The sequence below is a fragment of the Mustela nivalis genome (genome assembly GCF_964662115.1).
Source record: "Mustela nivalis genome assembly, chromosome: 18".
NCBI lineage: Eukaryota > Metazoa > Chordata > Mammalia > Carnivora > Mustelidae > Mustela > Mustela nivalis.
This window is the reverse complement of record NC_139037.1, coordinates 43,710,089-43,733,059: the sequence shown is the minus strand read 5'-3', so window position 1 is coordinate 43,733,059 and position 22,971 is coordinate 43,710,089. Positions and strand designations below refer to the sequence as shown.

General features: G+C 37.9%; 1 protein-coding gene across 12 annotated transcripts in view; it reads right to left on the bottom strand.

Annotated features, from left to right (window-relative positions):
- Nucleotides 1–1,685: 1,685 nt before the first annotated feature.
- ZNF573 (zinc finger protein 573) overlaps nucleotides 1,686–22,971 on the bottom strand; it is a 37,386-nt gene continuing 16,100 nt past the window's right edge. For 9 of the 12 annotated variants that reach the window (XM_082708878.1, XM_082708876.1, XM_082708874.1 and 6 more), the window contains one exon: nucleotides 1,686–5,502. In XM_082708878.1, the coding sequence (XP_082565004.1) occupies nucleotides 3,800–5,502 (1,703 nt within the window). In that variant the 3' untranslated portion in view covers nucleotides 1,686–3,799. Of the gene's footprint in view, nucleotides 5,503–5,603; nucleotides 8,435–13,391; nucleotides 14,078–18,254; nucleotides 18,788–22,971 lie in introns of those variants that run through there. The other 3 variants (XM_082708881.1, XM_082708875.1, XM_082708880.1) reach the window with 3 other exon arrangements.

Sequence of the window (22,971 nt, the reverse complement as noted above, 5' to 3'; positions counted from 1 at the left end):
CAATGTATTAACCTAGACTAGATAGTGATTAGCAAAGAAATATTTACATTACAAATTTAGGAAAAATCTTTACTTTTTACTATCCCATTATTAATTTCTACCCAAACTTAAATTGTGAATGGAGAGTACAAATTGTTGCTATTATCATAATTTCTACACACCCTAAATCATGTACTTATTTCCAAAATTATGTAAAATTTAATGAGTGGCTTTAAGAAACTGTCTGAAATTAATTAAACTGTTAAAATCTTACTCATAAAATCTATCATCAATAGAAGTAGTGATGAGAGTACCAGCTCATATTTATTGAACACTGGTGATAGGCCAGATAATCTCCCAAGGTTTTACAAGTATGACTTCAATTAATCTCCATAATAAAATTATTATGTGTTCCTGATTAGCATTCAGCAAATGATGCCATGATAGGTAATAAGTATCTTGGCCAATAACACACGGTCCATAAGTTGGTAGAATGGCAATGATGACAGGTAAGGTATGTGCTGTGGCTTAAAGGATTTCTGCGTACATGAAACAAAGATGTTTATTATCAATTTTTGAGAGTTTAACAATATTTGAGCAGTGTTGGCAGATGTGATTTAAAAATGTCTCCAAATGGGACACCTGGGTGGCTCAGTGGGTTAAAGCTTCTGCCTTCGACTCAGGTCATGATCCCAGGGTCCTGGGATTGAGCCCCCACATTGGGCTCTCTGCTCAGCAAGGAGCCTACCTCAGAGCTCTCTCTCTGCCTGCCACTGTCCACTTGTGATATCTGTCAAATAAATAAACATTTTTAAAATGTCTGCAAATGCTTTACACTTCCCATTTCAAAAGGTGAAACTGGATCTCTCTCCTGGTGAATGTGGGCTGGACTTGACCTACCTACAGCTAATATGGAGGATGAGGCAGAAGTGACTGCCAAAGCTAGATTATAGCAAGGATCAGTTCTGAGAAAAGCCAATTATCCTGTCACAAGGACACTCAAGCAGCACATGGAAGGGTCCTGCTGGAGAGGAAATAACTTGCCAGGATGAACTTATCAGCCACAAAACTAAGCCATCTTTGAAAGCAGATCATCCAACCCCCATCAATCCCTTCCAGATCTTCAATCCATGAGATACATGGTGCCAGAACGCCTTTGCATATCTGCTCCCAAATTCCTGACCCATAGAAACTGTGAGAAGCAGACATACTTACTCAGATTTTTCAGGTAGATTGGAATGCAGCAAGAGGGAGGCTTCAGTTTTGAAGGTGCAGTTTCAGAGAACTTATGGATATATATTTTTAAAAACACAACCATTAGTCATCTCAGCATAAACTGTTTGCATTCTTACCACATGCAAAATATACTCAAGAAGTGCCAGAAGCCTCACTTACTTAAAGCATCAACTTCAAGTCCAGGATTTCCTCATGTAAATCAGGTCCACTGTGGACGAGGATGGATTTCTGACACACACTCTCTCTGTACCAACAGCAGCCAATGTGAGCGAGCCACCTGGACCCAATATTCCAGATGACTGAAATTTCATGAAAAACCCAGTCCAGAAGTACTCAGCCAAGTTACTCCTGAATTTCTGACCCACAGAATCTGTGAGAGCTGTTGTGATAAGCCATTAAGATTTGGGGAAATCTGTGACACAGCCACTGATTATTATGGAAGGCTTTTAGCCAGTCATTAAATTAACAAATTGTTTAAAAGATTTTATTTTACTTATTTGACAGAGAGAGAGAGTACAAGCAGGGTGAGCAGCAGGGGGAGAGGGAGAAGTAGGCTCCCTACCGAGCAGGGAGCCAGATGTAGGATTCTATCCCAGGACCCTGGGATCATGACCTGAGCCAAAGGCTGACGCTTCAACAACTGAGCCACCCAAGGGCCCCTAAATTTAACAAATTTAATTGAAAGTTCCATGCACACCATAGGCATGAAAAATTTGAGATTCCTATCTTCTTTCTAATTTGTCATTATTTTTAAAAAATTAATTTCAGTATAGTCAACATACAGTGTTATATTAGCTTCAGATGTACAGTATAGTGATTCAATAATTCTACACATGGCTCAGTACTCATCATGAAAAGTATTCTCTTAATCCCCTTTACCAATTTCACTAAGCCCACCCTCCCAACCCCTCAGAAGGGTAACCATCAGTTTGTTCTCTATAGTTAAGGGTCTGTTTGTTGTTGTTGGTGGTGGTGTTTTGGTTTGTCTATTTTTTCCTTTGTTCATTTGCTTTGTTTCTTAAATTCTACATGAGTGAAAGATGGTATTTGTCTTTCTCTGACTTTTTTCACTTAGCATTATACCCTCTAGTTCTGTTTTTGCAAATGGCAAGATTTCATTCTTCTTTATCCATTCATCTATTTTTTTAAAGATTTTGTTTATTTATTTGACAGAGATCACAAGTGGGCAGAGAGGCAGGCAGGCGGGGGGATGCAGGTTCCCCGCTGAGCTGAGAGGCCAATGCGGGGCTCGATCCCAGGACCCTGGGATCATGACCTGAGCTGAAGGCAGAGGTTTTAACCCACTCAGCCACCCAGGCGCCTCATCCATTCATTTGTTGATGGACATTTTGGCTGTTTCCATAACTTGGCCATTGTAAATAATGCTCCAATAAATATAGGGGTGCACACATGTTTTCAAATTAGTTTTTATATTCTTTGGGTAAATATCCAGTAATGGAATTACTGGGTCCTGTGATAATTCTATTTTTAAATTTTTTAGGAATCTCCATACTGTTTTCTTCAGTGGGTGCACTAGTTTGCATTCACATCAACAGTGGAAGAGGGTTCCTTTATCTCCATATCCTTGCCAACACTGTTTCTTGTATTGTTGATTTTAGCCATTCTGACAGGTGTGAGGTGATACCCCATTGTGGTTTTGATTTGCATTTCCCCCAAGATGAGTGATGTTAAGCAACTTTTTATGTGTCTGTTGGCCATCTTATGTCTTCTTTGGAGAATATTTGTTCATATCTTCTGCTCAATTTAATACTGGATTGTTTTTTTGTGTTGAGTTGTGTAAGCTTTTTATATTTTTGGACACTAACCCTTTATTGGATTTGTCATTTGCAAATATATTCTCTAATTCTGTAGATTGCATTTTAGTTTTGCTAATTGTTTCCTTCATTATGCAGAAACTTTTTATTTTTATGTTGTCCCAGTATTTTACTTTTGCTTTTGTTTCCCTTCCCTCTAGACCTATCTAGAAAAATGTTGCTATAGCTGATATCAGAGAAATTACTGCCTACATTCTCTTCTAGGAATTTTATGGCTTTGGGTCTCACATATAGGTCTTTAATCCATTTTGAGTTTATTTTTAGCATATGGTGTAAGAGAGTGGTCCCGTTTTCCCAACATCATTTGTTGAAGAAACTTTTCCCTGCTGTATATTTTTGCCTCCTCTGTTGAAGATTAATTGACCATCTAGTTGTGGATGTATTTCTGGGCTCTCTATTCTGTTCCACTGATCCTTGTGCCTATTTTTACACCAGTACAACACTGTTTTAATTACTACAGCTTTGTAGTAGATCTTGACATCTGGGATCATGATACTTCCAGTTTTCATCTTCTTTTTCAAGATTGTTTGGCTATTCAGGGTTTAATTTGCTATTGTTTAGTCAAACATTCCATTAAAATGGGAGTGACACTGTAATCTTTAAAAAGTGATAAGAACTACATAATGGATTCTCTCATCTGGTGAAGACATAACTATAAAGACTAACATTCAGTAATTCCTCATCAGTGTGAACTGCCTGTTTAAAAGGTCTGGGCCATGCCTAATAGCATTATCACATTCCTTATGTTCTTAGAGCTTCAGATCTGTATGTATTCCCTGATGTGCTTTAAGGGCTGAACCATACCTGAAGGCTTTCCCACACTTCTTACACACGTAGGGCTTTTCACCAGTATGAATTCTCTCATGTTGAACAAGGTTTGAAGCACGACTGAAGGCCTTCCCACATTCCTTACAGCTGTGGGGTTTCCCACCAGTATGAATTTTCTGATGTTGTGTAAGGTATCCATATGTTTTAAAGGACTTCCCACATTTCTTACATTCAAAGGGTTTCTTATCAGCGTGAACACTCTGATGTGCAGTAAGGTGTGAACTACGTCTAAAGGTCTTCCCACATTCCTTACATTTAAAAGGTTTCTTGTCAGTATGAATACTCTGGTGTAGGGTAAGGTTTCTATAGAAAGTAAAGGTTTTCCTACATATCATACACTCATAGGGTTTCACACAAGTATGGATTTTCTGATGTTGATTAAGATATCCATGCAAGCTAAAAGTCTTCCCACACTCTTTGCATTCATAGGGTTTCTCACCAGTATGAGTTTTCTGATGTTGCACAAGGTTTGAGGCAGTAGTATAGGCCTTCCCACATTCCTTACATTCAAAAAGCTTCTTACCATTATGAATACTCTGATGTCGAATAAGATTTCTATACAAAGTAAAGGGTTTTTTACACTGCTTACATTCAAAATGTTTCATACCAGTATGAATCTTCTGATGTTGATGAAGGTATCCATATAAGCTAAAGGCCTTTCCACATTCCTTACATTCAAAGGGCTTCTCACCAGTGTGAGTTTTCTGATGTTGAAAAAGCTTTGAGCCAGTAGTATAGGCCTTCCCACACTGCTTACATTCAAAAAGTTTCTCACCAGTGTGAATATGCTGATGTCGGGTAAGATTTCTATACAAGGTAAAGGTTTTCTTACATTCCTTACATTCATATGGTTTCCCAACTTTATGAATTCTCTGATGTAGAATAAGGTATGAGGCAGTGGTATAGCCCTTTCCACATTCTTTACAATCATATGGTTTTTTACCAGTATGAACACTCTGATGTACAGTAAGTTGATGACCTCTTTTAAAGGCCTTCCCACATTTCTCACATATGTAAAGTTTCCCATCAGTATGGATCTGCCCATGTTCAATGAGGTTTGAGCGCCTACTAAAAGCCTTCCCACATTCTTGACATTTATAGGGTTTCTCACCAGTATGAATTCTTTGATGAATTCTAAGGTATCCACCTTGACTGAAGGCCTTCCCACATTCCTGACATTCATAAGGCCTCCCTCCAGTGTGGATTCTCTCATGCTGAACAATGTGTGAGGCATAAATAAAGGCCTTCCCACAGTCTTTACATTCATAGGTTTTCTCGCCAGTATGAAATCTCTGATGTACAGTAAGTTGATAACCACTTTTAAAGTTCTTCCTGCATTTTGTACATTCATAAGGCTTCTTGCCAGTATGAAATCTCTGATGTAGGGTAAGTTGATAGCCACTACGAAAGTTCCTCCCACAGTCCTTGCATTCATAGGGTCTTCTGCCAATATGAAACCTGTGATGTAGAATAAATTGAGAGCCACTACTAAATTTCTTCTGACATTTCTTACATTTGTAGAATTTCTTGTTGTTATATGTGCTCTGATGTTGTGTAGAAGATATATCTTTTTCGTAAGTGGGCATTTCTACATAGCTGATTACCTCACAGTGTAAATCCAAATCTGAAACAAAAGAAGAAAACAAAAAAAAACTTGTACTTCTTATACTAGAGAACATAGAACTTCTATGAAAGAAATATGAACCAACACTCATAAGGACTTACCGAATAGTAAAATATAGTTATGAAAATTTTGAAAGGCCAAGGGTTCAGAGATGTATGTAAAGTTATGTGAGATAGTGACGTTACTGAAATTTAGGTGTGGGCCAGAATCTTTGGCAAGCTTGTTATAAATCTGATATCCTGGTTCTGTCACAGACCAAGTTAGAATTAAGAGGGAAAAAAACCTTGGCATCTTTATTTTAAATATTTCTACCACTGATTGAAATGCAGATCAAAGGTTAAGAATTTATCCTCAGTTTCTCTAGTGTTTCTCTTTACTCTTGGAATGTCCAAACACTGACTCCTTTGCCCCTATCTCCTTTCACATTCTCTCTCTCTCTCCTTTTTAAGACTTTATTTATTTATTTGACAGAGAGCGGCAGCACAAGCAGGGTGAACAACAGAGGGAGAGGGAGAGGGAGAGGGAGAAAAAGGCTCCCCGCTGAGCAGGAAGCCTGATATGGGATTCAAAATCCCAGGACTCTGAGATCATGACCTGAGCTGAAGACAGACGCTTAACCATCTGAGCCACCCAGGTGGTCCCTTTCACATTCTCTCTTTCCAGCACTTAGGATATGGTACAACCTCAATCACTTGATGCTTTCCAAACACTGTTTTGTCTGACAAGACTCCTTGGACCTGGGCACTTTATAAGCTGATCCTTCTCATCCCTTAAAAGGGGGGCACCTGCTAACCCTAAAGATATCCATGTCTGTCTTTTTATGTTCTAGCACTTCATTCCTTCCACCACCCCTTTATTTCCAATATGATAACATTAGTTTCTTTATCTGATATTCTATTTACATTTCCCCAAACTTTCCCAAGAGCAGACACAATGCTTCCTTTCTTTCATCACTGAATTACAAGATTCTGACATATCACAGGTGCTAAATAATTGTTTTTACTTATCTTCAGTTGAGTTTTATTATTCCTTCTCCATTCTAAATATGTTAAATCTGTGTTGTTTTTATAACTTTTCACATCCTCTCTTCCTTTTTATTTTCAAGGCCAGCCATCCTTGTACTTCCCAGTATTTTGGTGCCTTTTCAGAAAATTTACATACATACTTGAATGAAGTAACACGTTCCTTATTTGGAGATGCTGGAGAGAATCAAGAGATGCTGGAGAGAATCAAGAAATTAAAATGTGAAGGAAAATCCTGGGATACCAGAGTGCCTGGGACTGTTAAAAGGAAATATCAGATATAAGCTGGAAGATGGCAATCCAGATTCAGGAAAAGATTCAGGAGTATCAGTGCAGAATGAGGGGGCATGACTCAAGGGCAGAGTATGTGACTCAGTTGTGGGAGGTGTGTAACAGGTGATAGGATACAGGGCACGGAGTTTGCATGGTTTGAACTTTCCACAGGCACCAAAGCAGAGAGCTCTCAGGCTTTTTATCTGCTCGCCCCAAAGTGGGGCAGAGTGATGGGATTTGAAAGTTGCCAGCAGTCAAAAATCAAAACCAGTGGGGTTATGGACATTGGGGAGGGTATGTGCTATGGTGAGTGCTGTGAAGTGTGTGAACCTGGCGATTCACAGACCTGTACCCCTGGGGATAAAAATATATGTTTATAAAAAATAAAAAAAAAAAATAAAAACCAGAATCAGTATCTTTATTATACTGAGGAAATAAACAGTGAAACTAGAGAAATATAGCCAGACAAAAAATGAAAATAGTATATTTCAGAAGATACAATATCCAACCATAATGCCCAGAGAAAAGTTGTCACCTCAACACAAATAAAATAAACAACATATGAAAATGTTTAGAAAAAACATCAAAGGAAACCAAAGGAAAGCAGAAAGTATAAAGATAAAAAACCCAGAATGCAGGGGCGCCTGGGTGGCTCAGTGGGTTGAAGCCTCTGCCTCCGGCTCAAGTCATGATCTCAGGGTCCTGGGATCGAGTCCCGCATCGGGCTCTCTGCTCAGCGGGGAGCCTGCTTCCTCCTCTCTCTCTCTCTGCCTGCCTCTCTGCCTACTTGTGATCTCTCTCTGTTAAATAAATAAATAAAATCTTTTTTAAAAAATCCAGAATGTAATGAGTTTAGAAAAAGAAAATCAACACATAAATTCAAAAAGGTATCTCTTGGGGGCACCTGGGTGGCTCAGTTGGTTAGTGTCCGACTCTTCATTTCGGCTCAGGTCATAGTCTTGAAGATCAAGCCCTGCATGGGGCTCAGAGCCAAGTCTGGAGCCTGATTCTCTCTCCTGCTCCCTGTCCCCCCATCCCCCCAACTCCACTCTGTAGGAAAACAAAACAAAACAAAACAAAACCCAAAACAAAACAAACAAAAAGGTATCTCTCAGAGGGGAAAAAAATCAGTGTATGATGGTACACTTCCAAACTAATCAAGAAAAGAGGGGAGGAAAAAAAAAGATAAGAGGGGAGAACAAACAAAAAATTAAGGTATTATAAAAAAGTCAAAGACAAACATAGGAAAATATTGATCAAAAACAATCCTATAAAGGACAAAAGTCTGAAACAGGTTAATTTTCAGGAAATAGAAAAAATTGTCAAAAAGGCTAACAGCAATAAGTACCCTGATCATTTACTCTCTAAATATCTCTAAATATCTATTATTATGATCAGGGAATCCTTAAAGAAATGCTTAATTCCAAGAATGGAACAGGGAAAGATACAAGATAATTCTCACAAATGTTGGGCCAAACATGTAAGGAAAGTTTAAAAGATTTAAGGTTTCATTAAAAAAAATATGTTCCTAAGTATGAAGCTGTGTTTGGCCAACATTGTGAAAAGAAAAGCAGGAAAAAAATGATTATGTTGATTAAACATATTAAGTAAATGAAAATAGATAATGGAGGAATCAAACTGGTAGCTTAACTGAGTTTTAACAGTCCAAAACTAATTGTAAAATTCAATACATGTTGTGTCTCTTGAAAGAATACACATAATCACCTGTGTGATGTACTTCTCCCACAAATATTTAATGTGAATCCCTTGGGACAGAAAATAATTTCCAATCTACAAAAATACTAAGAGTAGAGAATAAACAAATTGTATCATCGACAGTAGTGAGACAAGTTCAAAAGATGGCAAATTTCGCAATTTAAGAGGCCTTGTCTCTTCAAAAGTGTTAGTATCATAAAGGGAATGTATTAAATTAAGAGAGATTTCAGTGTATAATAACCAAATGGAATGCACAGTCTTGCGTTGGGATACTGATTTGAACAAATCAAATTGGGCTAAATGGGGTAATAAGAATAGAACTTGGGGGACACTTGGGTGGCTCAGTGGGTTAAAGTCTCTGCCTTTGGCTTGGGTCCTGGTCTCAGGGTCCTGGGATCAAGCCCCGCATCAGAATCTCTGCTCAGCAGGGAGCCTGCTTCCCTTCCTCTCTGCCTACTTGTGATCTCTGTCTGTCAAATAAATAAAATCTTAAAAAAAAAAAAAAAAAAAAAGAACAGAACTTGGGTTTTAAAGATGAAGTAAAATACAAATGTAATAGAAATATAAAACAGAAGAATCACTGATAAAGAAATCAGGTTATAAAACAGTAAGAATATGTGTCCCTTTGGTAAAAAGAAAAGCATGTATAGGCATGTGTGCATTTTATCCACTAATGTGTTACAGTGGTAGGAATCAGATATTTTAATATATATTTTAAAGATTTTGTTTATTTATTTGACAGACAGAGATCACAAGTAGGCAGAAAGGCAGGCACAGAGAAAGGGGGATGCAGGCTCCCTGCTGAGCAGAGAGCATGATGTGGGGATTGATCCCAGGACCCTGGGATCCTGACCTGAGCTGAAGGCAGCGGCTTTAACTCACTGAGCCACCCAGGCACCCCTCAGATATTTTAATATTTAAAATTTTTTCTACCTGTCTCTATTTTCTAATTTTCTGCAATGTACATGGACGATTGCTTAATAAGGGTTATTAATTTTGAGTTCACCTATTAATACAGCATGAAATAAACCAAATATTGACACAATCCAAAGTCTGAGTGGAACATTTAATAAATAAAGATCTAGAACTTTGTGGCCATAAGCCACATATTGCAGAATTCAGTTCCTTTTCAGTCACAGACAAATAACTTATAAAAACAGAACATAAAGTGGGCTATAAAGCAAGTCTCAACACATATTTCAAAGGATCAAAATCATACAGATTTTGTTGCCTGATCACAAGTATGCTAGAAATCAGTATTACAAATCCAACTAGATTATCAGCATATATCGGGAAATTAAAAAGTGCTTGTATTAAAAAAAAAAAAAGTGCTTGTAGTTGATCAACACACTAGACAAACTGTGCCCTAGAACAATAATTACAAACTTTAAAAAACAATCTTTTGACTGAAAATTAAAGACAAATGGAACTGCACATAAGCACTATCAAGTTAGTAAATTTGTTTCTCATGGGGATGGATGATGGATGGTGGGAGCCAGTTTTCTCACTGAGAAAAAAGTTACAAATAAAGACAAGAAGGCTAGAATGCACCCGGAAATACTGGATGGGAGTTGGAGATATCAGTAGGAGTTCATGTTTAGCTTAATGTAGATATAGACAGAAAATAAAACAATTACACCTATATGTCAGTATACATGTATATATATACATTTATAGCCTGGCTAGGTCCTGTAGAGGGAACAGAGGTGGTAGCATTCCAATAGCAATAAGTACACCTAGCACCCCAATCTTGGTTTCTTATTTATTTATCTATAATTTAAAAAAATTTTATTTTTAAAGATCTTGTTTATTTGACAGAGATCACAAGTAGGCAGAGAGGCAGGCAGAGAGAGAGGGGGAAGCAGGCTCCCAGGACTCCAGGATCATGACTCAAGTCGAAGGCAGAGGCTTTAACCCACTAAGCCACCCAGGCGCCCCCGATCTTGGTTTCTAAATACTATTTTTCAATAAAAGGAAACAGGGATCTTAGGAGAAATGGCTAATTCTAGTACCAGAAAAGTGGCAAAAACCCAAAATGAATCTGAAAATCATATCAGGAAAGAAATCCTCAAAAAACAAAAAGAATGAGGATATTAATGGACACAGGAATCAAACTAAAAGAGCTATCGGTGCCCAAAGCAAAAGAAAGAATGCAACATATAACTCCAAGTGTAAAATAAATATGAATGAGTCCACAGTAAAATAAAAGGGAAGAGACGAATCTTTTATATAGCATTCCAGATAAAAATATATAGATTTTTGGGGTGCCTGTGTGGCTCTGTGGGTTAAGCCTCTGCTTTGGCTCAGGTCATGATTTCAGGGTCCTGGGATCAAGCCCTGCATCTGGTTCTCTGCTCAGCAGGGAGTCTGCTTCCTCCTCTCTCTCTGCCTGTCTCTCTGCCTACTTGTGATCTCTCTCTCTGTCAAATAAATTATATATATTTGACATACATACATATATATATATATGTTTATATATATATACATACACACATAAAAACATATAAATATGTATATATTTATGTATATAAATATATATATAAGCTTATGTAGGATATATTTTTTTATGTATTTATGTATATAAATATATATTTATGTATATAAATATATATATATTTATGTATATAAATATATATATAAGCTTATGTAGGGTAGAATATATATAGTATATATAGTATATATATAGTATATATAAATAGGTATGTATAATAGTATATATACCTACATATGCTTAATCCTCTACCCCTCTTCACATGGTGAGCTACACTTAGTGGGCTGCTCTAAAGAGTAAAGTATGGAAAAGGAAAAAGAGTAACTTCGGAGTGGAGAAATGTCAACATCACCAGTTGTCGGAGGCAGGCCCCTGGCCAGGGCGGCCTCCGCCATTAAAAGATGGCGCCTGGCTAGTTGCCAGGTTAGGATTGCCTCGTGAGACTAAGCAGAACGCCCAAAGAGGAAGTAAACAGCATTGGTTGCTAGCAAAGTTGTTCGTTTAGGTGCACAGCCTGATTCACTCCCTCCTATACCCTGCTCGCTGATTGGTCATGTAAGCGTATATAAGTGTGTAGACTTGTGGAAATAAAGAGAGAGAAGATACATCTGAACTGGGGCTTATTGTCGTCCTTGCGGGTCCAGGGCTATAAATGGCGCCAGCACCCGGGAACTAAATAAAGGAGTCTTGCAAGGTAATCCGCAGAAAAGCGCGGAGTAAAGGTAAGCGGGGACATTAGCCACGTTCAAAAGTGGGAATTCCGCAGTAAAGTGGGGAGTAAAGGTCGACTGAAGTATATGCGTGTAAAAAGTTAATGTGCTAGTTAGTGTCTTTAACGTCCACGTCTGTTGTCTGTGTGTTCATAATGGGATCTTAAGTATATAAAGTGCGGTTGGAAGTGTCTTTAAAAGACCTGCTGAAAGCCAATGGAACTCCACTAAAAGCAAAAACTGCTTGGGCCTTTCTGAATACAGTGGAAAAGGCGGCTCCATGGTTCCTAGATGAAGGCTTGCTAAACATACCTCAATGGGACCACCTGTGATCCAGGGTTTGGCCCCTGTGAAACCTATTAATGCCTCGGGGCCATATCAACCTTTTAAGTTGCCCAGGTGCACCAATAACAGGGTATGGCCACCGGAGTGGTCTGGATGTCAGAGTACATTGCGCTCAGTTTACATCAATGAAATGCATAGCTTTACATTCACTCCAAGCTTTCCTACTTATAAAAATAATATCTTTACAGGGTACAATTATTCCTTTCAAAATCCTAAGCAAGGCAATCCCTCCTCTCCCTTTGATGCATGGCAGGTCTGTAACTTGCTAGGAGCATGTACTGATATCTCAGCAGTGTCCATGTTAAATAGTGGCAAATTCCTCAACTGTTCTTATAAACAAAATGACTCTAGTACCTTTGAGACAACAGTTAATGTGTCTTGTCCCAATAATATTACTTATCAGCCCACTCCCATATGCGTCTGGCCACCGTTCCTTTTCCTCGTAACAAATGCTAGCGAGCTGAATGATACGTTGAATTGCACTAAGAATTGCTATCTTTCCCAGTGCTGGAATGTCCCGGCCTTCAATATGGCTGTGATTATGCATATCTCTACCCATGTTCCTATCCCAGTTTCCATTCCAGAGGACAAGTTACCGGTGGTGCTATCCAGAAAGAAGTGAGATTTTGGTATCACAGCTGCCGTTGTGACAGCATTGGCTATATCTACAGCAGCTGCCACGGCAGCAGCAGTCTCGCTTGCTGCAACTATACCCACTGCGGAAGCTGTGAACACCCTTGCAGAAGGAACGGCGGCTGCCCTTCAAACATAGACTCAGATCAATGCACATCTGCAAGCAGGAATCCTGATAGTCAACCAGAGAGTGGATTTGGTTCAAGAACAAGTGGACATATGGGGGGCCCTATTGGGACTGGGATGTATAGTACCCTTCCCAGCAATTTGTGTAACTCCCATAGCCTATACTAATATGAGTGACTTACAGAATGTCTCCCGACAGCTCTCCCAATACTTGTGGGGGAATTAGTCCGCAGAATTCCAAAACTATACTCAGCACCTGCTACTAGGCATAACAAGGATAAATAACACCAGAGTTGAGCTTGCAACCCTCCCAGAGATAATCAAAACATTGCAAGATGTGTTAACCTTTACGAAACAATGGGCTAGCGTAATTGGTCTGATGATAATCCTCGTAGTGGGCTTGATTCTGCTAGTAAGGAAACTGCAAATTTGGAGGCGACAGCAACATAGGCAACAGCAAGCCATGGTGCAGGCCTTGTTAGCCATTGAGGCTGGAACATCCCCCCAAATGTGGCTAAGTATGCTGGATCGGTAGTCAACGATGGGTAAGATTGGTGGGGGAAATATACCAACCTAAGACAGGATGCAGATCATTGATATCTGCCGTCTGATGACAGGTAAGGATATTCCCCACCACTGACAACCTAAGACAGGCACCATCCCTGCCATAAAAGAAAAAAGGGGGAGGTGTCAGAGGCAGGCCCCTGGCCAGGGCGGCCTCTGCCATTAAAAGATGGCGCCTGGCTAGTTGCCAGGTTAGGATTGCCTCGTGAGACTAAGCGGAATGCCCAAAGAGGAAGTAAACAGCATTGGTTGCTAGCAAAGTTGTTCGTTTAGGTGCACAGCCTGATTCACTCCCTCCTGTATCCTGCTCGCTGATTGGTCATGTAAGCGTATATAAGTGTGTAGACTTGTGGAAATAAAGAGAGAGAAGATACATCTGAACTGGGGCTTCTTGTCGTCCTTGCAGATCGAGGGCGATAACCAGTGACGGCACACGGATATCACGTATCCCTCATGATGTGATGAAAAGGACATTTTCCTTCTGTTGCAGTCTTTCTAAAAAACCCCTACCTCCAGTCTAATCATGAGAAAAACAACAGACCCAGACTGGGGGGTATTCTGAAAGATACCTAACAGTGTCTGTTAAGACAGTCAAATTCTGGAAAGACAAAGAAAACTTGAAAAGCTGTCACAAACCAGGAGAGACCGGGAGACATGACAAATTAATACAATGTGCTACCTTGAATGGAAGGATCCTGGAACAGAAAAACAACATTAACAGAAAAACTGGTGAGATATACAAATGGAGCCTAGAGTTTGGTTAATACCAATGTCATTTTCTTAGTTCTGACGAATGCATCTTAATGATATAAGATGTTAACAATGGCAGAAATCAGGAGAAGTATACACAGGAAATCTCTCTACTATCTTAGCAGTTTTCCATAAATCTAGAATCGACCTAAAATAAAGTTTACCAAAAAAATTACACACCACCTCTGGGCAAAATGTTTAATCTAATGCTAATGATAAGAGGAAAACTTCAAACCCAGAACGCAGACATTCCGTAAGAAAACTAACCTGGACACTACAAAGTAACCAAACTTAAAGTGGAAAAAAAAAAAAAAAAAGGTAGAATAACAGTAAGATAAAAAGCCTAACACCCAAATGCAGTATAGTGTAAGAATCTGGAATGGATTATGGAAATAAATTTTATGAATGGTATTTTTGGGAAAAAGCTAAAAAATTTAAATATGGACTCTATATTAGATGGCAAGGCTGAATTGCTAATGATAGTCGCAGTGTGACTATATAGAAGAAAGACTTTATTCTTAGGAGAGGCACAAAGAACTGTTTGAGAGGTGAAATGTAATGATTAACTGCTACTTACCATCAAATAAGCCAAGAAGATAGGTGCATATATAGAGAGAAAAAGGCAAAACGTTAATAACCAAAGTTAAATCTAGAAGTGTAATTAGCTACATATATATTTTTAATATTGGCACTTGGCTTAATAATTTTTAAAAAAAAAGTTGGGAGAAAAAATAGTTTAAGGTAGTATTTTCTAAATTTTCATATAGAAATTACTTTGAACCAAATTAAAACATCTGCATCCATTTACATATAATGTAGTTAAAGTAGAAAAAATTATATAACAGATTTAAATACATATGAGAAAGAAAACCTGAACATTGATGATCTAAACATTTATTGTAGAAGTTAGAAAAAGAACGAAATGAAAATAAATTAGAAAGATAAAAGTACTTTTACAAAATAGTAGAAGTTAGAAAAAGAACGAAATGAAAATAAATTAGAAAGATAAAAGTACTTTTACAAAATAGTAGAAGTTAGAAAAAGAACGAAATGAAAATAAATTAGAAAGATAAAAGTACTTTTACAAAATAGTGCCCACAAATAACACGGAAGATCCATAATACCACATTTTATTTTAAAGCAATGTTACTAATGTGATTCTCTCAAAACTAATAAAGGAAAAGGAGATGGCAACAATATCCAATGCAGGAATGCCAACTAACAGGGACATCGCTTATGGGCCATCCACATCTCACAAACGCAGTAAAATGACATCATGAAACAGCCTTTTTATGTTAATAACCTGGATGAAACACATAAATGTCTTTGTAGAGGAAACAGCTTCTACAAAATCAATAGACAGAAAACTTCAATAATTCTAGCATTACATAATCTGAGTAAGTTTTACTTTTTGACAAAAACCTTCGTCTTTAAAGTAATCTCTACCCCCAATGTGGGGCTCAAATCCATTACCCTGAGATCAAGAGTCACATGCTCTACTCACTGAGCCAGCGAGGAACCCCAATCCAAGTAAATTTTAAAAATCATCTTCAGGGGCACCTGTGTGGCTTAGTTGGTTAAACGTCTGACTTCAGCTCAGCTCATGATCTTGGGGTCCTGGGATTGGGCCCCACATTGGGCTCCCCACTCAAGGGGGAGTCTGCTTGTACCTCTACCCTTGCCCCTGCTTGTGCTTTCTCTCTCTCAAATCAATAAAATCTTTTTTTAAAAAAGTGACTCTTGATTTCGGCTCAGGTCATGATCTCAGGGTTGTGAGACTGAGCTTTGTATAGGGCCCCTACCCTTCTCTGTCAAAAACAAACAAACAAACAAATAAACAAACACTAACTACAATGGTAGCTGAAGGCCTAGATGGTTTTTCTGGCATATTTCTTCAAACATTCCAAAAGGGGGTAGAAAGCACACATTCCCCTCAACACATTCATAAAGTGAATGTAATTGTTCTATCCAACCTTAAAAAGGATAATAAAAAAACGAAGATTACAGGCTAATTTCATCATGAAACCTGCAGAATTCAACCCAGTAACAGAACAGTGGAGAAAAAAAATCATATGATTATGCCAATAAATGCAGAAAGAATAATTCCTGAGAAAAATTTTAGCAGTTATGTAAAATAGAACTGCCTCTCTGTGAAAAATATTTATATAGACTTTAGAAAACACACTTAAAAAAAAAAAAGATTTTATTTATTTGAGAGACAGCAAGAGCAAGCAGGAGGAGGGAGAGGGACCAGCAGACTCTGTACTGAGTGCTGAGCCCGACGGGGGGCTGGATCTCAGGACCTCAAGACCATGAGCTGAAATCCAGAGTCTGACACTCAACAGGCTGCACCACCCAGGTGCCCCCAAAACACACCCTTGGGGAACACGGCTGGCTTGGTTAGTTGAAAGATCATGCAACTCTTTTTTTCTTAGATTTTATTTGTTTATTTGACAGAGAGAGGGATCACAAGTAGACAGAGAAGCAGGCAGAGAGAGAGGGAGAAGCAGGCTCCCCGCTGAGCAGAGAGCCCGATGTGGGGCTCGATCCCAGGATCCTGAGACCACGACCTGAGCGGAAGGCAGAGGCTTAACCCACTGAGCCACCCAGGCACCCCAGATCATGCAACTCTTAATTCTGGTTCATGAGTTTGAGCCCCACACTGGGTGTAGAGATTATATACATACATACATACTACATACATAAACTTTTTAAAAAATTTAAAAACATACTCTTATTTGAGTGGAGATATCCTTATTCTTAGGAGACATATGCTCAATGATTCACAGGTACAGTCATGACACCTAAAACATGCATTCCAATACCTCCATAAACATAGTACAGAGAGAAATAAAATAGATATGGCAAAATCTTATCAGTTGGTGATCTATGTAAATACCCTTTTCATTGTGAGGCTCTTTCAATAGTAATGAATTTTACTTTTTTTTTTTTTAAAGTAGGCTCCATGTCCAACATGGGCTTGAACTCATGACCCTGAGATCAAGAGTTTCGTGCTCTACCAACAGAGACAGCCAGGTGCTCCTAATTTTACTTTTTTTTTAAGATTTAATTTACTTATTTGACAGTGAGAGAGATCACAAATAGACAGAGATGCAGGCAGAGAGAGAAGGGGAAGCAGGCGCCCTGCCAAGCAGAGAGCCCGATGCGGGGGCTCGATCCCAGGACCCTGAAATCATGACCTGAGCTGAAGGCAGAGGCTTAACCCATTGAGCCACCCAGGCACACCCTAATTTTAGAGCAAGAAGAACCAACTGCCTTTATTGGACGAGTGTCCTGGGGTTTTTAATTTTAGTCTTTTTCTTATAGATATAAGGAACTTTTGATATCTTGCCTTTAAGATATGCTAGGATGTGGATTTTGCCTAGATTCACTACATTTTCATTCCTTTGTTCTTTTTGGAGGAAATATTGGGAGACAAGTCACAGAAGGTCATAACTGCTTTTACCCATAGAGCTAATAATGCTCCATAAGCTGTTCTAGGTCATTGAAAATGAAGGAAAACTTTCTAATTCTCTTGTAATTTTTATGAAAAAAATTTAAAATAAAACCTGATATGAGACATTTAAAGAAAATATGGGCCCAAATCACTTACAAATGTCAAGAGAAAACATATAAAATATTAGCAGAGAAGAATCCAAGCAAACAGGAGCTCAGGGATACTTCCACAACACAAAACACACACACACACACCCTTAGTTCTAAAGCTGGTTTATTACATGGGAAACACTCCAGACATTTCTGCCGAGATCAAGAACAAATCAAGGAACCTGACTGTCCCTGCAACTATTCAAGACTGTAGTAAAGATATCAGCCATTCAATTAGACAAGATAAATCAAAGGTAAGAAGGAGGTAAAGAAGAAATAAAATTACCCGAAAAAAGGAAATAAAATTATCACTATATCACAGATGACATAGTAGTATACCAGGATATAAAGTCAACTTACTAAAATCAAGGGTACCAATCTAAAACCAAAATTAAGAAAGAAATGCCATCTACAATTGTATTAAAAAGAATAAAATATGTAGGAATAAACTGAACAAAAGAAGCCTGAGATCTATACACTGACAACTTCAAAATATTGTGGAAAGAAATTAAATACCTAAATAACAGGCGAGACCTCTCAGGTTCATGAAAGGCAATGCTGTTAAGATTATCATGTTTCACAGACTGATCAACAGATGCAATGCGATCCATATCAAAATGGCAACTGCTTTTATTGCTGAAAATGACAAGCTGATCATTATGGAAATAGAGGAGACTCCAAAAGGCCAAAATGATAAAAGAGAAAAGAACAAAGTAACAGTACTCACACTTCCTGATTTCAAAACTTACTACGATGCTACAATAAATCAAGACAGTGTAGTGCTGGCATAAAGACAGATCTATAGATCAATGGAATAGAATTCAGATAATAAAATCTCCATTTATGATCAATTCCTTACTGAAAAGGGAGCCAACAAAATTCAGTGAAGTCTTTTTAGCAACAATGAAGGAATAAGTGGATATTCATGTACAAAAGATTGAAGTTGGAACTTGGCACCCTACAGCACATATGAAAATTAACTCAAAATGGATCAAAGGCCTAAATGTCAGAGCTAAAACTGGGAACTTCTTAGAAAAATACATAGCGGTAACTTTTTGAGACCTTGGATTATACAATGATTTCCTAAGTTTGATACCAAAATCAAAGCAAAAATAATAATGGAATAGAATGTTACTCAGCCACAATAAAAGAATGAAGTTGATATTACATTGATGAATCTCAAAAGCATAAGAAACCATTCACACAAGTCTTCATGTGTATGATTCCATGTATATAAAATACTCCTGATAGTCAAATCTACAGACAGAAAGCAGACTATGAGACTAGGGTAGACTATGAGAGTAGGGTGTACAGAGTGACTACTAATGGGTATCAGATGTCTTTTTGGGGTGATGGAATTACATACTGGTGATGGCTGCACAAAACTGTGATTATATTAAAACCCTGACTTGTTCACTTTATTTTTTAAAAGATTTATGTATGTATGTATGTATGTATTTATTTATATGAGAAGGAGAGAAAAAGAAAGAGAGAGTGTCCATGAGCAGGGGGGAGGGCAGAGGGAAAGAATCTCAAGCAGACTCCCTGCTGTGTGGAGCCCCATGCAGGGCTCAATTTCATTATGCTGAGATCATAATTTGGGCCAGTATCAAGAGTTGGACAGATGCTCAACGGACTAAGCCACCCAGGTGCCCCGGACTTGTTCAATTTTAAAGAATGATTTTATGTTATATAAGTTATATACCAATAAACCTGTTGAAAAAATTAAGAGTCTTCTTATTGTAAGACCATAACTAGGTAAAGGACAAAACAGTAGATAAAATGTGATTTATGACAGTAAGAACAAGATTAAATTTTTTTTTTAAAGATTTTATTTATTTATTTGACACAGAGAGATCACAAGTAGACAGAGAGGCAGGAAGAGAGAGAGGAGGAAGCAGGCTCCTTGATGAGCAGAGAGCACGATGTGGGGCTTGATCCCAGGACCGTGAGATCATGACCTGAGCTGAAGGTAGAAGCTTAACCCACTGAGCCACCCAGGCGCCCCAAGATTAAATATTTAGGAAAAAAAAATTAAGAAATATGTAAAACCCATTTCAGAAAAATTTTAAACACTCCTAAAAGACACACAAGTAGCCTCCAACACATGGAGAAACAACCCCTCTTCTTGGATAGGAAGACTTAACATTATAAATTAAGAGACTTAACAGCTATAAATTAAGAACTTAAGAGTTCTTCTTAAATTTGTAAATGTAATGCAATTCAAATAAGATACCAATAAGCATTCCATGGAGTTAGAAAAATTAATAATCAATAATCAAGTTCACATGGAAAAACAAACATTGAAAAATTAGAAAAGAAAAATACTGAAAATCTAAAAGGGGGGATAGGACTAGCCATAACATACATTGAAAATGTGCTATAATGTAACCATAATAAAAGCAATGTGTTAGTTATGGATGGATATAGAAATAAAACAGTAGAACAGAACAGAAAGCCCAGAAATAGACCCAAGAATATATGGAAATTTATTATATGATGAAGATAGCATTTCAAATGAAGGGAGGAAAGATGGATGTTTAAATTAATGGTGTTGGGACAACTGGGATAGCCATGTGGGAGAAGATTTCCTTAGATCCATACCTTTATATACAAGAACAAACTCCAAATGGATTAGGGATTTAAATGTAAAAAATAAAATCTTTCACGTGATGGAAGAAAAGATGTATATTTATCTTTAACCTTGTGATAGCTTCTAACCAAGACACAAAATTCAGAGATAATAAGAGTGATGAATTTGATTATATTAAAAAATAAATAAACTGCCATAATCAAAGTAGCAACAACAAAAAAGAACAATTGAGAAACTGGGAGAAAATATTTGCAACATACACTTCAGACAAATGGCTAGTACTCCTAATATGTAAAAAATACCCTTAAAAATTGAAGGACAAATGATAAAAAGCCAAATAGAAAAATGGGGGAGAGATACAACCCCCAAAACTCATGAAATAGAAAGGAATGGCTGTTAAACATATGAAAAAATTTTTCACTCACTCATAAAGAAAATGCAAATTGAAACGGGATACCACTTCTCACCTATTAGATTTGTAAAAAATTAAAAGTATAATAATACATTTAGTTGTTGAGTTTTTATTGAAGAGTATTTATTTTTTTAAAATATTTTATTTATTCATTTGACAGAAAGAGAGAGAGCGTACAGCAGAGGGAGAGGGAAGCTGACTCCCCGCTGAGCAAGGAGTCTAATGTGGACTCAACTACAGGACACTGGGATCATGACCTGAGCTGAAGACAGAGGCTTAACTGACTCAGCCACCCCGGTGTCCCTATTTTTAAAGATTTTATTTATTTATTTGACAGAGAGAGAGAGAGATATTGAAACCACAAGCAGGGGGGAGTGGCAAAGGGAAAGGAAGAGCAAGGGAGCCTGACACAGGGCTTGATCCCAGGACCCTGAACCAAAGACAGATGCTTAACAAACTGAGCCGCCCAGGTGTCCCCCAAGCCTCAAAATTCTTACCTAATTTCCATGAATTTTCCCCTGTTGTATCTTGCTTTTCACCCAATCCTAATCACATTGAAAGACAAGCCTTAAACCAAACTTTCAATTGTCAATAACATCAATCCTGGCATTTCTCCCTTTGAGACACTACCAAAGCTAACTAGCTAGCTATTTATTTATCTACTTATTTATTTATTTTAAAGATTTTATTTACTTACTTGACAGAGATCACAAGTAGGCAGAGAGGCAGGCTCCCCGCCAAGCAGAGAACCCAATGCAGGGCTCAATCCCAGGACCCGAGACCATGATCTGAGCTGAAGACAGAGGCTTTAACCACTGAGCCACCCAGGCACCCTTATTTATTTTTTTAAAAAGATTTTATTTATTTATTTGACAGAGAGATCACAAGTAGGCAGATAGGCAGGCAAAGAGAGAGAGGGGGAAGCAGGCTGCCCGCTGAGCAGAGTGCCGGACATGGCGCTCAATTCCAGGACCCTGAGATCATGACCTGAGCCAAAGGTAGAGGCTTAACCCACTGAACCACCCAGGTGCCCCTCTACCGAAGCTATTTAGAGGCAGTGTTGTCCTTTACCACAGTAAGCAATAAGCTCGGTTCTGTTTGTATGTTGAAAGCCAGCAATCAATACTGCCAACACATTATGTATAGAAGACTGTTGAAGAAGTTGTCTTGCCAAAATACATATTTTAAATATATCTCATATATTTAAATTCTATATATTTAAATATATATATATATTTTTTAAAATAATACTTTCTCTCTTTCTTTTTTTTAAAAGATTTTATATATTTATTTGACAGACGGAGATCACGAGTAGGCAGAGATGCAGGCCGAGAGAGAGGAGGAAGCAGGCTCCCTGCTGAACAGAGAGCCCGGTGTGTGATGTGCCGAAGGTAGAGGCTTTAATGCACTGAGCCACCCAGGTGCCCCAAGTCTGGAAAATTTCTTAAATGGTACTTTCTAAAACAATCTGTAATTTCTGTTTTCCTTGAAAATTTTCTAATATACAGCAAAATTGAGAGAACATTTCAGTGTACCCCATATACCCTATTTGGTCTTCACCTAAAATTGCCAAGTGTTAACATTTCACCACATTTGCTTTATCTTTCTGAACACACACTCACACATGTATTTCTCAACCTCCTCCCCTCCGAATCATTTGAAAATAAGTTGGGGACATCTGGACATTTTAACCCTTAATACTTTTAGCATGCATCTCCTCGATAAAAGGACATTTTACAAACAATAACAATGACATAGCAAATCTTTGAAAATTTGCATTAATTCATTAATATCTCCTCAAGCATTTTGTGTTCAAGTATTTCCAGTGGTTCCCCAAAATTTCTTTTTATTTTATTTTTTTAGCTGGTGTAATGTTTTTTATTCATTTATTTGGTCACTTGTTTGTTTGACCTAGGATCCAGTCAAGATTCATGTATTATTTTGGTTGTTGGGTCTCTTTAGTCTCTTTTAATCTAGAACAGACTTTATTAATTGTTTTTAATATGACACTGAATGTTTTAGACAATTCAGGACAGTTGTCTTGTAGATTGTCTTAACAACCTCCATTTGTCTTTTGGATGGCTTTCTCATGTAAATTGGAGGCTTAGATTCAGCCTAAGTATTTGGCAAGCATACTCTGTAGGTGGTAGGATGGTATGCCTTTTATTACATTACATTGGGAGGTATAGGTTGTTGCACTATTGGTGATGTCCATTTTTTTAAAACTT